Below are 17,260 nucleotides of genomic sequence, written 5' to 3'. Positions count from 1 at the left end.
TATTTTTTACTAAAATGTCATAAAATGCTTTCAAAATTGACAATACTTTTAATTTGTTTCTTTTGAGTGATGCCTGTCTCATTCAAATCATGTTTCCTCTTTCAGGGATCAACACTTTTCTTAAACAGACTGTAAAGAAGTGTTTAAAGGACGGCTATGTTCAGACACTGATGGGCCGCAGGAGATATTTAGCCGGGATCACCAGCCCAAATCCACACGTCAAAGCTCATGTGAGGAAGCTTGAGATTTAAGGTTTAGTCGTAAAAAGAAAAGACACGAAGCTCCCTCCTGTTTTTGTGCCTCTCTTATCCTCCATTGTCCACTCAGGCGGAGCGACAGGCGGTGAACACGACAGTGCAGGGTTCAGCGGCTGACATCGTCAAACTGGCAACTGTCAACATCCAGAAACGGTTACAAAATATATATCCTGCAGCACCGCTGTCTCACAAGCACGCTCACCCAGGTGAACTCAATACGATTGTTTCTTCTTCTTTTTGTATTACCACATGCAGACAGAGTGCCCTTTAACCATCCACCCTAATTTGTAATCACCCCCAGCTCATAATCACCACAGAACGGGGATGCCTCGGCTCAGGGGAGCCTACTTTATCCTACAGCTGCATGATGAGCTCATCTATGAAACCACAGAACAGGATCTCATACAGGTATTAGCTGCACTGTTTTGGTTATCAGATAAAGATGCATTATTATCTGACATTCTCTCTTCTGTCAGGTTGCACAGATAGTCAAGAGGGAGATGGAGTCGGCAGTGAAGCTGTATGTAAAGCTAAAAGCTAAAGTCAAAGTTGGACCCAGCTGGGGAAACCTGCAGGACCTTGATGTATAAACTGAATGTTAAATTATGAAGCTGACCATAATGCTGCTTTGTAACTTATTTATATACAATCTATTGCACATAAGATTTTTAATCATTACATTGACAAGATGCGACATCCCTCCGGTCTGTGATTTTATACATAAAATTTACATGAACTTCTGTTTGTACTTTGTATCCATGGATTTATTTGCCTGTAAACAGCTTAATTAGTTGTGATATATGCTGAAACACTAAACTCCCACCAATTTTGGTCTATAAATATATAAATCACATTGGATTTTTGATGCATTATTGGTGCAAGTCTCGTAATTCTTTTTTCTGTTGGATTCAAAACCTTTGCTTCTATCAAAGATGCTGCTACACATCCCCTCTTTTGGGTCTTTAGAAGCTCACACAGCTCAACGTCCCAGCCTCCACCTGTCAGTGGATCAACAGCTTCCTGACGGACCGACAGCAGCAGGTGAGACTGGGGAGCATCTTCTCCCGATCCAGATCTATAAGTACTGGTGCCCCCCAGGGGTGTGTTCTATCCCCACTCCTCTTCTCTCTGTACACAAATGACTGCACCTCATCGGACTCGTCCGTGAAACTCCTTAAGTTTGCAGACGACACCACTGTCATTGGACTGATCCAGGACGGTGATGAGTCTGCATACAGACAGCAGGTGGATCGGCTGGTACACTGGTGCAGTCAGAACTACCTTGAACTCAACCCACTCAAGACTGTGGAAATGGTGGTGGACCTTCGGAGAACACCACCCCCATACACCCCCCTCACCATCCTCAACAACACTATCGGCCGTGGACCACTTCAGGTTCTTAGGAACCACCATCTCTGAGGACCTGAGATGGTCTTCACACATAGACACTGTTCGAAAGAAGGCCCAGCAGAGACTGTACTTCCTGAGGCAACTCAAGAAGTTCAACCTTCCACAGGAGCTGCTGGTCATCTTCTACACTGCCATCATTCAGTCTGTCCTGTCTTCATCCATCTCAGTGTGGTTTGGATCATCCACAAAACAGGACAGGTCCAGACTGCAATGAATAATCAGGACTGCAGAGAGAATAATCAGGACTGACCTTCCCTCCATCCAGGACTTATACAGGTCTAGGGTCAGGAAAAGAGCTGCTAAAATCTCTGCAGACCCCACACATCCTGTACATAAACTGTTCAGAGCTTTACCTTCAGGCCGCCGCTACAGAGACAGTTTCTTCCCCCAGGCTGTTTCTCTGTTGAACATTCAATAGAGTACAAAACAACAGCATACAGATGTTGCAAATGCACCTTTTCTATTAGATATGTGTATATTGTATATATGTATTTGAGGACATAAAGATATATGCAGAATATATCTTATAACGCAAAAAAAGAAACCCAGAGAGCAAAGTGTACCGTAATCAAATTCCTTGTTTGTTGTATGTATAAACTTTGCATTGAAGCTGATTCTGATTTATATTCTTGAGGGGGAAAAATAAATCAGAGCCTAAAGAATAACTAGAGTTAGTATTTGGCTGGGGGAAAAAAATGTGATCGGTGCATCTTTAACATTAATATGGATACCAGATTATATGAATGGGAAATAGTTACTATTTGAGCTTTGATTTAGATAGACTGATGGGAGTAGTGGTGGCGCAGGGGTGAAGCATATGGAGGCTACAGTCCACCCCATTTCCTATCTGTCAACTTTCAAAAGGCCACTAGTACCACATCAGTTAGAAAAAAGATAGAAGCTAGACAGATTTATTCTTGAATTGATCCTGAAGTCACATTTTATTGGACCATACGTTGAGCTGGCTTTCACAAGAACATACATCATTTATTTTCTCAACAAATAACAGACTTGTACACTCATGTAATGCATTAGACATTTGCTGTTTAAATTAAAAAAAACACTTTGAATTGGATTGATGAGAAAGAATCCAATATAACTTTTCAGGTCTGTATTTTCATTAAAAGCAGGAAAACCCTGAACTCTATCCAATTTTATGTGAAGTTCAAAAGAATATTATTCAGAATTACTTGGACATGGCTTCAAATATCAGCCAAGTGGAAGGAAACAGAAGAACAATCCCACTAATAGTTCCAGCTTGTCGCTAACAATTAACCAGTGCACCATGATTCCAGAGCTCAGTTTTGACACAAAAATGAGTAACAAGTAAATAAATACATGTCACATGAAAACATCTATGAACAATTATAACAAAGAGGAACAATATATTCCAGAAGAATGTGTTTTTAGAACAGGAGTGCATTCTTGATGCTGTACTGCAGATGTTTCATGAAAACATCTGCTGATCTTCCTTACTTCCCAACATGTACGACATTGTCAGTGCTGTCATTGGCAAAGAAAACGAGAAATGCAAGACCAGCAGCTACATTTGGGTGTTACCAGCTCCTCACACCAGTTGTATCCTTTTTTTTGAGGCATCTAGCAGTGACACATTGAGGTGCAGATGATTATTATTGGTAAATGTTGCTGTGATATCACCTTTTGGTGAGGCAAAGTGACCAGAAATGAACAATCTGGAGACACATTTATAATCGGCATCTTTGGTCATTTTGTCACAGGCTTCTTGGACCCACTTTAACTATACAACAGCTCGATCTGTTCCTCTAAACAAAAAGGTTGACTAACAGATGAGAGTAAGATGATGATGATGTGGGTTCCAAAGGTAAGTATTCACTGTGCCAACAGCCAAACCATTGGTCTTTTCTAAAGTCAGGCAGATCAAAAAAATTGGCTTTTAGAAAAACTGAATCATTTAAGGCATCAACACAGGCAGAGCTGTGAATTTTAGAGTAAAAACCAGAATTTATGTACAGAGAGGTACAATAATAAGTGCTACTTAAGCAGCTTTAACTTCTTCTGGCTATTTGTGAAGCAAGAATGTCTGACTTTCTTGCTCCATGAAGCTCTGGAGATGGGAGGGGAGTTGTGATGGGGATGGGAGCGTTGCCGTAATCAAATAAAAACGTGCAGGGAAAACTCTTGTCCCCGCCAGGCTTCTGTTCTTGATGGGTGGGGTGGAGTATAACAGAGTGCTTGAATTAAGAGAAATAAGGACACCGTAGGCTTTTGAGGGTGACATCTCTGGAGCTGTCAGGGTGCTTTGCCGTCCGGGCTGAAGTAGTACCTGACAGGAGGACCAGGGAGATCCTCGTCTCCGTCTGATTCTGGAGCAAATGACACGGTAAGGTCGACATATTTCCGGGCCACTGATGGCTTGATGAGCTTCTGCATCCTGCAGGGGGCAGAGGTTAAATGCATCTATTGAAAAAGACAACATTTAAAAATAAAACAGTTTAGGAGTAAGAAGTGCTTACGTCAGTTTGAGTCTCTTTGAATGTCCTGGCATCACAGGCACATAGAGCATCTTTACACCATGGACAACCATGCTTGGTTCAATCCCGTACGTTTCCTGCAAGAACATATCAAATCATCCAATATACTGTGGCTGAAAATGAGTGTAGGTTCACGAATTAGTCGTCGAGAGATTGCAATCAGACACCTTTTCCCTGAGTGGTGAATCAGCAGGTAAAACAAGAAAAATCTGATAATTTTTCAACCCTGTTCATCGCTAAATAGCTCTACTTTGATGCACTTTTTGAATTTAATACAAATCAAAGTTTAGGGACAGAAACTTTGATGCAAAAACTAGGGATAATCTCATAATTCCTTCATTTCTATGCAATTCAAAACTACTATCATGTGTTTCTTTTCGTTTCATTTTCCTTTGGGTAAAAGAAAAATCTGAATCAGTCCAAATCCTAATCAGCGCATCTGACGAACTCTGTACCGCCCAGGTAAAGTACGATGGGTGCACCTCCACTGTAAACGTTTTCTGTTCGTTACATCGTAATGCTTCTATTAGTGGGGCAGAGGTAAAAAGTGCTCATGAATGCCTCACCCTCACAGCATTCATGAAGTCAGAGAGAGTGAAGTCCTCGTGACCGAAGATGGTCCAACAGTCCCAAATAGAAAAGTAGATATTGTTCCTGGAGAAGATGTAACATTCAGTACCTTCTTACACAAAAGCTAGCAAAAACAATTGTTAAGCTTTGTGAATTTATCACCGTAGTGGGAATGAGTACGTGATGGAAATCATGCTTCTACCTGATGGCCGTCCGTTTAACTGGGGCAGGCTCTGTGAGCACGACGACTGGAATGGCCAAGTTAAAGAAGCAGTTTTTGAAAGATTCAAATCCGTAGCCACCAACCACCTTGATCAACTCCAGTGCCACCTAAATGAATCAAAATAGTACCCAAGATGTTAGCATTCAACTTGATCTTGATCAATGGCAATTATTCAACAATTCAGAATTGGACGCAAAGCCGCTAGAGAGCGGTTTATGTTCATAATAGAGCAAATAAGAACAAATGACTAAAAACTAAATCCTACTATGCATGAAGTTAAGTGTTTATTAGTGAAAATATAAATCTGAATACCTAATTTAGGTCCACAATCAAAAATTATTGCTGAATTATCACTACCCACAAGCAATTTAATGTAAAGTCCAAAAAAAAAAAAAAAAACAAAGTCCAAAATGCAACCAAATTCCTGTGAATCTGCGAGCATCTTAAAGCTTTGAACATCTCACAGTTATGGTCATCTACTTAAACTAACAGGCCAGACAAGGAGAGCATCAGATAACGTTTTGGCCTGCATGATACCAATTATAAGCCTAAATATGTCAGGAAACCAATCGCCATGACCCTGAACACACCGTCTCCACTGTGAAATACTGTAGAGGCAGCATCATGGTGTGGTAAAAACTTGGATCAGCAGCAACAGGGAAGCTGGTCAGCGTTGTCAGGATGGATGGAGTGAAATACAGGTCAACTCTAAAGGAAAACCTGTTAGCAGCTGTTAACAGACTTCCGACAGCGGCGAACGTTCACCTTCCAGCAGGAAACAACACACATCCAGAGCTACATCAGAGTGATTCAGATTGAACCATATGACCCCGGCAAACTCCAAACTTAAGTCCAATTGGACGTTTTGGAATGGGGAAATAAATTCTGCCTCTAGCTGCACAAAGCTGGTAGAGACATACCCAAAAACTGTCATTGCCGCAAAAGCTTGATACAAACTTACTTTTCAGATTCACTTTGAGTGCATTTTGGAAGCCAGAACATTTCCTCCACTTAGTTTTGCACAACCTTCTGTTGGTTCATTACATGAAACCCTAATAAACTACACTCACATGAGTGGGAAAAAGAGCGTGTTAAGAAGGCTGTTCTCACCAGTCCGGCCACAGCGGCAGTTGCTGTAGCAATAGCGGGGATGATCTTCCCAGCAATACGTTTGGTCTTCAGTCTGTCTGCTGGCTCGATTGAGTACATCCTGGCTCGGATGGAGGAGGCTGAGGTGACAAAATCTATGTGACCGTTGCTGTCGACGTCTTTTTCAAACTGAAGGGGCCTCATCTGTAATCCTTCTGCAGAAAGAAAACAAAAGCCCCACATTTATAAAGACTATTTACGATTTGCTGATTAAAAAAGGATTAAGTGTGGGCTCAAAATAATATCCGAGGAAGCAGACTTTCTAACTGTACATCAGTCATACCTGATGTGACCTTGTTTGCAACGATGGCCTGCTCAAGTTGTGCGATAGCTTCCCTTTCCTCTTCACTGCTTAGAGGCATCTTCGTCGCGTTGGGCTTCTTGGCCGTCTCATCCGTCTCTATACACTAGCACCAATGGACCAAAATAAATCAACATTAGTTTTTTTTTTTTTTTTTTACTGAAAGAAATGACGAGGCCAAATGACCAGCAGAACCTACTTTCTCTGAGGGCCTGTATTCAGGAATCTCGACATCAGAAAGAATACTGGTTACAGCGTCTTCAGAAAGATCCTGATGAGCAAAAAAGGCCGGCCAGTCAGTGATAAAATGTGTGTGTTGGACAGTGTATGCACAAGTGTGTGTGACCTACCTTTCCTGAGTAGGCGATGTTATAAACCTCTGCATAAAGCCGCGCAGTGCTGACAATGAAGGTGTAGTGCCTGATGGGAAAAAAGGAGGCTTAATCTTGGATGGCAGGAATTAAAAATATTAAGAAAAACACAAAAATCTACTCACATCGGGTCTTTCAAGTCAAAATCAATAGGTGTTGGGGGTCTTTTTGGGGACTGCCAAAACAAACCTATCCAAGCACAAAATGTGAGACGTGTTATTCTGTAGATACATGGAGTAATTTAATAACAAAGTAAGGTTTCAAGTAAGCACAGAGACTCACTTCCATCCTTTAACCTTGTTTCCAGAGGAAACGAGTGCAACAGCTGCTGGGCCTAGACAGCAAGCAGCACAGCCACAATATAAACACTTACATAGTTAGGCTTGGAATGGCTTTCCACATTTAATCTCGTTATAAACATTCATATGCATCTATAGGTCAAGGCCAGTTACCTTTCTTTTGAAATACTTTTCAAATTTCACACGGGCAATGGTGATGCACTGTTTCCACTGACTCGGCCGTCTGCTTAGCAGCTTAATGACCTGAAAGGATCCCTCCAGACTTTCCCCCGCCTGCATCCTCTACACACACATACACACACAGAGCTTACCAGGGTGCTAAATGAGTAAGAAAACAATGAGCGTTGTCACAAATCTTACCTGCAGCACTGCATCGGCTGAAGGGTGAGTCTGCCAGAATGAGTTGTACATGGAGGGCTTATGGAAAAAGGAGCTCTCAAACTAGACAACCAAAGCCAAAAAGAAAAGCTTTAAAAACTGATACATAACTAGTCCCTATAACAATATAACAATGATCAAATGCATTGCAGTGAGACCTTGTCTCTGGCCCACTGGATGGTGTGCTCTATAACCAAAGGGAAAGACTTGAGAGTGCAGAATGGGATCTCCTCCTCTGGGGGGTCTCTCTGGGAGGACAAACAACAGTTCAGGATGGGAAGAACACACACAAAAAAACAAATATGGCCTGAAAGTAAGACTCACATGGCTATTGTAAGACTCCGTTAAACTTGGAACAATGATCTCAGTGTGTCCTTTAGTTCCCATGGTGCCCGAGTCCAAGAGAGGTCTTTGATTGGACACACAGCGACTGGAAATTCAAAAAGAAACTGTAAAGCTTTGATTTAGCAAGGCTTATAGGAGCTAACATCAATGAGTTGTTAAAGCCCAGATAAAAAAAAGGAACAGACCAAATCCAACTTGGATGAATACGACCAACTTCAGAGACAGTGGAGCTGTTCGCTCATGAGAAAATGGCAGGTGGAAAGAATTGGCCTGTTTTAGACTGGATCAGCCCTGAAAGGTCATCAACCAGCTGGAAAATAAAACTCTCATCCTACTTTAGACCAACCTGTCCACATATCTCCTCGCCTCCACATTGTCCAGCGCGGTGACCACTACGTTCACGGAGGAGTAGAAGGAGTCGCTGTAAATGTTCTCAGAGGCTGGACACACCTTGTTTAGGTGAGCGTCCACCTGCAGCTCTGGGTTGATGTCCAGAGTGGCGCCTGCTGCTGTGGTACTTTTTGGCTTCTGAGACAGGAAAGACGGGGCAAGGAAATAAATGAATTTACCTGCTGATTTTAGTTCATATAAAAGCTTTAACATCCATTCACCTGTATGTGATGGGGTCTGAAGAGAAACTGTCTGTTGAGGTTAGACTTCTCTATGAGGTCTGGGTCTGTGATGCAAACCTTAGATGTGTCACAGGCAACAAAGGTCAGTAAGGCGGTATTACACGAGGAGATCAAATGCATTCAGAAAGAAGAGACGTGAGGTGAAGTCGCCCACCTCTCCAGAGGTCTTCGCCAATCCCACACCGAGAAGGGCAAAGTTTTTTAGCATTTCACAGCCTATGGCTCCACAGCCGACCTTAGGAGCGGAAACAGTTGAGGTTTATTTAGCACAAACATCCCTTAGTGAATGCATTTATAATCCTGATGAAGTCCAGATCCTACCATAAACACCCTGAGCTTGTGTAGATCTAGACACATTGATTCTCCGATGCAGGCTCGTAGTCCATCGTATCGGTCACCTCGAGGGGAAAACTCCTCACCAGCAAGAGACTGAAGAGGCCTGACCAGCTCCATGGTGTCGAGATAAAACTGAACAATTGCAGAGGAAGAGGTCAAACAAATAAGGGTGAGCTGTCAGAAAGATCCTTTTCACTTCTGAAATAATATCCTACCCATTGCTGAAGTGGCGCAAATTTCCCTGTAATGGCCTTGAGAACTTCCTGACTCGCTATTCCTCCCACAGCTGCAGCTAGCGGAGGAAGAGCTCCCCTGGCTGTCCGAGACAGACAGCGCACCACCTCAGCGTTTACAGGAACCTACGACAAAGGAGGACGAAACAAGGACAAAGGCAGAGAGCTGATGATGAATCGGTTTGTATTACTGTGAATCCAAAGTAAGAGAAAAAATGAAAAAAAAAAAAAAGCTCACTTTGTTTAAAAGTGTTGAATTCACTTCCTCAGTCAGCTGTAGTAAAACCTCAGCATCCTGTAGGCACCTGATGGTGACAACAGCAAAACAATGTATTACCTTCATTTATGCATTTAGATATAACATTAAAAAACCTGAATTAGATTATACTGAATTGCGGAATTTAAAGCTGGAAATCGCAGCCGAGGGAGAAAAAAGCCAAGGGAAGTCTACTTACCCAATGTTGGGAAGTCTACAGTGCTTGACCTGGAAGTTGTCTAGTGCCAGCATGGCAGCATGGATCTGTAGAGGAGCCTGATGGGCACATTTCAAACACAATGAGACAAAACTCAAGCACTAAACAGAAATGAAGGCATTTGGCATGTGTGAATTAAAGTACATACACCAGCTTAGTTTGCAGGTGGATGAAAGGATGTTCAATGGATGGGTGGACACTGTTACTGTCCACTCTAAGTTAGGTTTTTATAATGGTTCACTAAAATTATTAGACAAGACCAGTCTGATCAGAGCATCGAGACAGATTAGAGTGCATCGTATCATATTTTTTTTTCCCATCTATTCATCTAAAATGCATTAATAAGATCATTTGCAGCGCATCAAGACATGCGTGACATTGGTTAAGGACCAGAGAAGAACAACCCTAGTGTTCATATATGTATCACTTTTCTTTTAGCATCATTCCAGCATGAAGATACTCTTTAATGCTTTACACACTTTTTATTACCAAAATCCACAGTATAAAAAATAAACAGTTTACTATTAATTTATGGCAACAATTTCTACAGCAGCAGATGGACGGACAGATGGATCAATATTGACGGACAATGATAAACGGATGGGTGGAGGGACGGACAGGTGGATGATGGATGGAGTAACGGATTGGGGATCAACGGAGGGATGAAGGAACGACAGAGATTGATGGACCAAATCGACAGGTGGATGGACGGACTACAGACAGTTGAACAATGGACAGACAGGATCTATAGACGGATAGGTGGAACTTTTAGTTAGTGAATAACATCTGGAAATCCAAACATTTTTCATACTCTGATTTCTTCTTACAGATGTATACAGACCTTAGAAAAACCGAAATCAGATTCCATACTTTCCCAAGGTTTTCCTAACTGTGCAGAAACTCTTACTAGTGAGCAGATGGACTGCTGACAGATCTTAGTCACGTTAATTTCCAACTCATTCAGTCCCGCATCACATCAGCCTCTGTTTAATTTAACATGGTTTGATTTAATTTAACCTGGTAAAGCACGTCTTTTTCCAAGAAAGCTTCCCAGCTTTCTTTCCATTCTTACCTCTGGTTTACTGAAGTCTGGAATCAGGACCCGAGGGTCACATAGCTGTCGTTCTAATGTTTCCTGTAACACACCATGTATTGTTTTTTTTTTCCATTAAAATTTCTGCCTGTTTTGTCCAAAGGTAATATTTACAGAGACAAATCTACTCACAAAAGAATATGTCCTGGGAGTTTTCACCATTACAAAGAAACCTCCGTGTGCATATGATTGTAGCTGGGATGTATCTCCTATTTCAAAGCTGTGAGGGGAAAGCACTAATACAACACACAATCACATCATGCACATATGACACACAAAATGGGAAGAAAAAAAAACATAGCATTGGTTAGTTTACTGTTATACGAGATCATACAGTAGATATAGATAGGATGCTGTTGATACAGCCATGTCAACCCTGGTTTAAACTACAAATGTATTCAGTATTATTGTTTTCTTTTTGCCCATTTTAAATAGTTTTACTCCAGTACCTGTGACCTGTTGTAAAGTTCCATTGAGCTCTTCCATCCCCTGGACCTCTCTGAAGATAACACTCTGGCCTGTCTGTAAGCCATGGGGGCGGTTGTCCATGCAGGTTACAATGCCAGGATTGTCCTGAATTAGAACAAGATTGTTTTTTTTAAGTGGATAAAGTTTAGAAACAGCTAGACCTCCTCTTCTGTGCACAGAATATAAGAGCATCAACGCTACCTGAGTGATACTTTGGATGAAAATTTCTTTGGCCTCCTCTCCTGTGGGATCAGACACCTCAAACTCTTCCCCAAAATCACAAAACAGGCGTGCGCAGATGCCATACACATCACAGCAGATAAACTGGGGACAACAAAGATGTCACAGGGTTTGGTTAAAATGCAGGGTAAAGGTTAGATACATAAGGTCAGGTCACAGGAGTTGAGACCTACTCTGATGGGGGGTTGTTGCGAGTGGCAGAATGTATTTACTCTCTTCTGTAGGCTCAAACTGGCCTCTGTCAAAATCACACACTGCAGTAGAAAGAACAGCAGTAAGGACATAAACATTAACAACAGTCTGCAGCAGACAGTGAAAGACAATCTTGATTTTAAGTTAACATTAAATGAGTTAAAACTTGAACAGTTACAATGCTGGACAAGGAAACTGCACCTGACAATACTAACTAATAAGCCAATCAATGCCCAGATGGATAATTCATTTTACATGTTAACACTTTTTAACATTTTGACCTAAATCTAACATTTCCTTGCAAAAGCTTTCATACTAATCCACATTTTGTTACTGTACAGATACAAAACATTGTAATTTATTTGGGTTTTCTTGTGAGTTGGAATTTAACCAGAGAACATACACCACATTCCCAGAAGAAAAATAAGGAAAAACAACTGCTGCAGCCGGATTACTAATCTGCAGGACCGAGTGTTCCCACAACTGCATATACAAATCAATAAAATATACTAATCCTTCACCACAATCAGCAGTGTTTGACGGCTATTTTCCTGGGACTGGAAGCAGCTCATTTGACATTCTTTTTTATACAACTTTCTAACATGTTTCAACTTACTTGATACTTTCTGAGAAAACTTAAGTCAGTGTTGTCATCCACAGGCAAGGAGGACATGTCAACTTGGACATATGGGTTTAAGTCCGCAACCCGAGAACATACTGCCTCCACCCTTAAACAGAAGCATTAGGTTCAGTTAAACAAATGTAAGAGCTAGCATACAAAACAAGACACAGCCTGCGTATCACAGACACGTATACGAACTAGGGGTGCACCGATTGCAGTTTTCTTGCCGATACCGTTTTTTTTTTTTTTAATTAACACTGTCGTGTTTTATAAGGTCACATGTCGCTAAATGTAGTAACAACGTTGCTAAGTTGGCAACAGTGGGGTGTTAACTGCACACGTGCAAACGTGACCTGGTGGGCGGGTCTGTCAGTCAGCCCTGCGGAGGCAGAAAAGATCGGTTTCACATGCAAGTATCGGCCAATTCGCAGATCATTCAAAATTAAGGAAGTTTTGACAGATCCATCGGTGCACCCTAATACCAACTCTTGCATTATGACATGTTTGGGCAGATCTCTTGGTTACAGGTTTTCAGTTGCATGGTCAATCAGCCGTGTACTTATGGAGTAATCACAGGAAAACTAAAATAAACTGTAGTTTGGTTTGCTTTTGTTTATGGATGGTAAACACAGAACCATGTGTTGGTGGTCATAGAATTACCACTAACTCCTAACAATAGAACAAAGCCTTATTCATTTGTTTCAGAGCTCATTATACTGAACTGACATTTATTTTCTATAAAGTCGCTTTTCACACATTTACTTCAAATATGCCAAATAATTTCCTTGAAACACAGCACTAATGTCACAACATTAACAACAAACATATTTTTGAATTCTGATGCTTTGTCAGTCAGCGCCAAGGCAAGGCGGAGCTGTTCCTGTTGCCTGTGTTTTTCTATAACTTTCTCCTACATGCAAACAATTCCAGTCAGGGGTTTGTGTATACCCATCATCTTGGATGTCTTACGTTCTTAATAATTATACAACTTTAATGGATTTTAAAAACAAGAATTAGGCACACACATTGGGTTTTCTCTGATTCACAGAGGGTCATATTACCAACTCAAACACGCCAATATCTGGATACATATCCTTAAGAAAGTCATAGAGAAAACACACACTCTTCAGCGCCATCAACAAGCCTCTGACATAACTCTGGACGGATGTTTGAACACTACTCTTACAAGAAATACAGGTCCTTCTCAAAAAATTAGCATATTGTGATAAAGTTCATTATTTTCCATAATGTAATGATGAAAATTTAACATTCATATATTTTAGATTCATTGCACACTAACTGAAATATTTCAGGTCTTTTATTGTCTTAATACGGATGATTTTGGCATACAGCTCATGAAAACCCAAAATTCCTATCTCACAAAATTAGCATATTTCATCCGACCAATAAAATAAAAGTGTTTTTAATACAAAAAACGTCAACCTTCAAATAATCATGTACAGTTATGCACTCAATACTTGGTCAGGAATCATTTTGCAGAAATGACTGCTTCAATGCGGCATGGCATGAAGGCAATCAGCCTGTGGCACTGCTGAGGTCTTATGGAGGCCCAGGATGCTTCGATAGCGGCCTTTAGCTCATCCAGAGTGTTGGGTCTTGAGTCTCTCTACGTTCTCTTCACAATATCCCACAGATTCTCTATGGGGTTCAGGTCAGGAGAGTTGGCAGGCCAATTGAGCACAGTGATACCATGGTCAGTAAACCATTTACCAGTGGTTTTGGCACTGTGAGCAGGTGCCAGGTCGTGCTGAAAAATGAAATCTTCATCTCCATAAAGCTTTTCAGCAGATGGAAGCATGAAGTGCTCCAAAATCTCCTGATAGCTAGCTGCGTTGACCCTGCCCTTGATAAAACACAGTGGACCAACACCAGCAGCTGACACGGCACCCCAGACCATCACTGACTGTGGGTACTTGACACTGGACTTCTGGCATTTTGGCATTTCCTTCTCCCCAGTCTTCCTCCAGACTCTGACACCTTGATTTCCGAATGACATGCAGAATTTGCTTTCATCCGAAAAAAGTACTTTGGACCACTGAGCAACAGTCCAGTGCTGCTTCTCTGTAGCCAAGGTCAGGCGCTTCTGCCGCTGTTTCTGGTTCAAAAGTGGCTTGACCTGGGGAATGCGGCACCTGTAGCCCATTTCCTGCACACGCCTGTGCACGGTGGCTCTGGATGTTTCTACTCCAGACTCAGTCCACTGCTTCCGCAGGTCCCCCAAGGTCTAGAATCGGCCCTTCTCCACAATCTTCCTCAGGGTCCGGTCACCTCTTCTCGTTGTGCAGCGTTTTCTGCCACACTTTTTCCTTCCCACAGACTTCCCACTGAGGTGCCTTGATACAGCACTCTGGGAACAGCCTATTGGTTCAGAAATTTATTTCTGTGTCTTGCCCTCTTGCTTGAGGGTGTCAATAGTGGCCTTCTGGACAGCAGTCAGGTCGGCAGTCTTACCCATGATTGGGGTTTTGAGTGATGAACCAGGCTGGGAGTTTTAAAGGCCTCAGGAATCTTTTGCAGGTGTTTAGAGTTAACTCGTTGATTCAGATGATTAGGTTCATAGCTCGTTTAGAGACCCTTTTAATGATATGCTAATTTTGTGAGATAGGAATTTTGGGTTTTCATGAGCTGTATGCCAAAATCATCCGTATTAAGACAATAAAAGACCTGAAATATTTCAGTTAGTGTGCAATGAATCTAAAATATATAAATGTTAAATTTTCATCATGACATTATGGAAAATAATGAACTTTATCACAATATGCTAATATTTTGAGAAGGACCTGTAGTGGGGCTCATTTGAATTGTAAGCACCATCTACAGATTTTCAACAGGGTTGAGGACAAGGCCTAATAGAAGCTTGATGTTAGCTTCCTTTTTTGCCATTCCAAAACCAGTGTGATGTGTGTTTACGATCACAGTCATGTTAAAACACCCAATTGTGTTCAGATTTCGCCCGTTCAACCCAAGCTGAGACCCTTAGGTGAAAAGAAATTCATTCTGATGTTCAAAACAACCCAGGAACCATCCAAGGCTAAAACCTATCCTAAACCAAAGACAACCCCTCTACCATAGTGGAGCTGTTTTACTTCCAGCAGTGCACTAAACAAAGCGGTTGGAGGGGGAGCACCTCTAAATTATTTAACTTCATGGACTGTGCACAAAAGCAGGGCACATGTCAGGAAACCAACCAACAACCATAACCTCCAGCATTTCTGCTCTGAAAAATAGTATCCAGAGGTAACTAAGTTCAAACCTGCTCACACATATGTGCTCTTTAAATTTCACTGAAGTGAAAAAAAGTGCTGTATCAACATACAACAAGCCCTAAAAATGAGAGGCCAAAAAAACATGAAATTCATGGTGATGATGGGTGCACACAAACTTGTGACAGGCACCGTAAATCACTACAGCCCACATTACCTGCTCCTATGGCTTAACACATCCTCATTGCGGATAAAGAAGTTGCAGCCCAGATCCCAGGTCTCACACTTCTTTGTATCGTGAAGGGTCACTGACTGTACAGAACACACGTGTGAACAGAAAGCTGAGTCTCAGGAGGGTTAAAATCCGACTCTGGTGCTTGACAATCTTACAATTTTAGCAGTGTGCCTACCTTTACACCAGCAAGGGCTATGTTCTTTGCTGGGGAAAACAAAAGATTAAAGATTGTTATTAACATTTTTACTAAAATAGTATCAAAAAGGAGAAACAAACAAAAAAAACAAAAAAAAGATGTTTTCCTGCCTACCTATCTCAACTCCCAGTGCTCCCATGCCACTGAGAAAGACAGAGGACTGGGCCATCTGGTGCATAGCACTGTCTCCAAGCACATAACGCTGGCGGCTGAAGGGAGAAGACGTGTGAGAGAAGGTGAGGATCACAGATTAAAGGGCGCTGTCATTTCCTGACCTGACCGCGGCGCCATGTTTTCTGCTTAATTAATGAGAGGATCACCACACTGCACTTGCCTGTACAGAGAGTCGTCAATCTCCATCAGGTCTGCAGCCATGCTGAGAGGGGAAGGGGGCGTGATTCGGCCGCTGCGAAAATCTTCCTACTAAATCATATACAGGAAGGCACAATGTGACATTTGTGGTGTTTTCGGTTCGGTTTTTAAACCAACGCCCAGCTGCAGGTTAGCTACGTGGCTAGCTGGTTGACAGTAGCCGCGGCACTGAGCCTCGACTCGGAGAAACGTGCTCGGCTGGAGGGCCCTCTCTAACCGCCAAACATTAAAACAAAATAAACCAGTATTTTACTAACAAAAACACAGAGAACTGCTGATTGAAACTCGACGTTAGCACATAAATTAGCACTGTGTGTCACTCCTGGTAAGGTACCGGTCAACAGGACTTATCAAAAACTCGTTAAAAGTGGAGGCGTAAATACCAGGCCACCTAAACTGTCCAAGTTATTCCTCTGTTTAAGAAAACCAAACCTCCGTCATGTACAGTGTCAAATGGACTGCTACAATTGTCATGATAATAATAATTTAAAACCATAAGATGTTACCTGACAGTATGCGCGATGGGGCGAATGAATTGCTGTGACTGGTTAAAAACTCAGACTACTTCCGGGTTACTCTGATCACATGACCCAAATTATCCAATGATTTCCCAGTACTTCATTGGTTTTTTTGGGGCAAGAAAGTTTAGATTATTTTGGTGTTTTGTTCACTGATGTAAAGGAAAACTCTCTTACAATGATTCAAATTTCAATTCAACAAAACGTCATTTTTCAGATATATATTTACATAATTGATGATTTACATAGGACTGTAATAAGGGTAATAAAGGGTATGATATACGCGAATAAATAGTTTGATGTGTGACTCGTTAATAACGCTTGAATGAATTATATTGTATATTAACATAGAAATAAATATTTAATAAATCACTTCAGCATTGCAGCAGTGTAACTTTAAATTGTCTCTGTGGCGTGCTACAGCAAGGCCAAGTAATATATTTAGATATATACTGATATAACTATATTTACCATAATATTTAGATTTATTATTTCCACATTTAAGTATTTAATTACATATTTATTATATATTTTATAAATTGTTACATTTAAATTATTGTAGATATATTGATTTAGGAAATGTATGTATTTCCACTTTCATTTAACTGAT

The 17,260-nt window shown here is 41.3% G+C and overlaps 2 protein-coding genes across 2 annotated transcripts in view; one reads left to right on the top strand and one right to left on the bottom strand.

The window, feature by feature from the left end:
- The window catches only part of polq (polymerase (DNA directed), theta), a 29,588-nt gene extending 28,478 nt beyond the window's left edge, over positions 1 to 1,110 (top strand). The window contains exons 32-35 of the mRNA XM_047365943.1: positions 106 to 230; positions 328 to 463; positions 559 to 665; positions 734 to 1,110. Coding sequence (XP_047221899.1) covers positions 106 to 230; positions 328 to 463; positions 559 to 665; positions 734 to 847 — 482 coding nt within the window. The 3' untranslated portion in view covers positions 848 to 1,110. The remainder of the gene's footprint in view (positions 1 to 105; positions 231 to 327; positions 464 to 558; positions 666 to 733) is intronic.
- Positions 1,111 to 2,577: 1,467 nt separating this feature from the next.
- Positions 2,578 to 16,696, bottom strand: uba6 (ubiquitin like modifier activating enzyme 6). The gene is made up of 32 exons (XM_047364784.1): positions 16,639 to 16,696; positions 16,095 to 16,183; positions 15,875 to 15,969; positions 15,740 to 15,768; positions 15,547 to 15,641; positions 12,100 to 12,211; positions 11,465 to 11,545; positions 11,253 to 11,375; positions 11,033 to 11,156; positions 10,716 to 10,819; positions 10,563 to 10,625; positions 9,473 to 9,549; positions 9,256 to 9,322; positions 9,000 to 9,143; positions 8,770 to 8,916; positions 8,603 to 8,683; positions 8,428 to 8,505; positions 8,163 to 8,344; positions 7,796 to 7,901; positions 7,630 to 7,719; positions 7,454 to 7,534; positions 7,247 to 7,375; positions 7,077 to 7,128; positions 6,920 to 6,983; positions 6,774 to 6,843; positions 6,623 to 6,694; positions 6,406 to 6,529; positions 6,084 to 6,277; positions 4,953 to 5,080; positions 4,747 to 4,834; positions 4,163 to 4,257; positions 2,578 to 4,080 (listed from the first exon to the last, which is right to left on the bottom strand). Exons 2-32 carry the CDS (start codon positions 16,133 to 16,135, stop codon positions 3,939 to 3,941), a joined length of 3,078 nt encoding a protein of 1,025 aa, XP_047220740.1. The 5' UTR covers positions 16,136 to 16,183; positions 16,639 to 16,696; the 3' UTR covers positions 2,578 to 3,938.
- Between the last annotated feature and the right edge of the window lie 564 nt (positions 16,697 to 17,260).

This window comes from Girardinichthys multiradiatus, chromosome 5 (genome assembly GCF_021462225.1).
Source record: "Girardinichthys multiradiatus isolate DD_20200921_A chromosome 5, DD_fGirMul_XY1, whole genome shotgun sequence".
In the NCBI taxonomy this organism is placed as follows: Eukaryota; Metazoa; Chordata; class Actinopteri; order Cyprinodontiformes; family Goodeidae; genus Girardinichthys; species Girardinichthys multiradiatus.
This window is presented reverse-complemented; position numbering and strand designations above follow the sequence as displayed.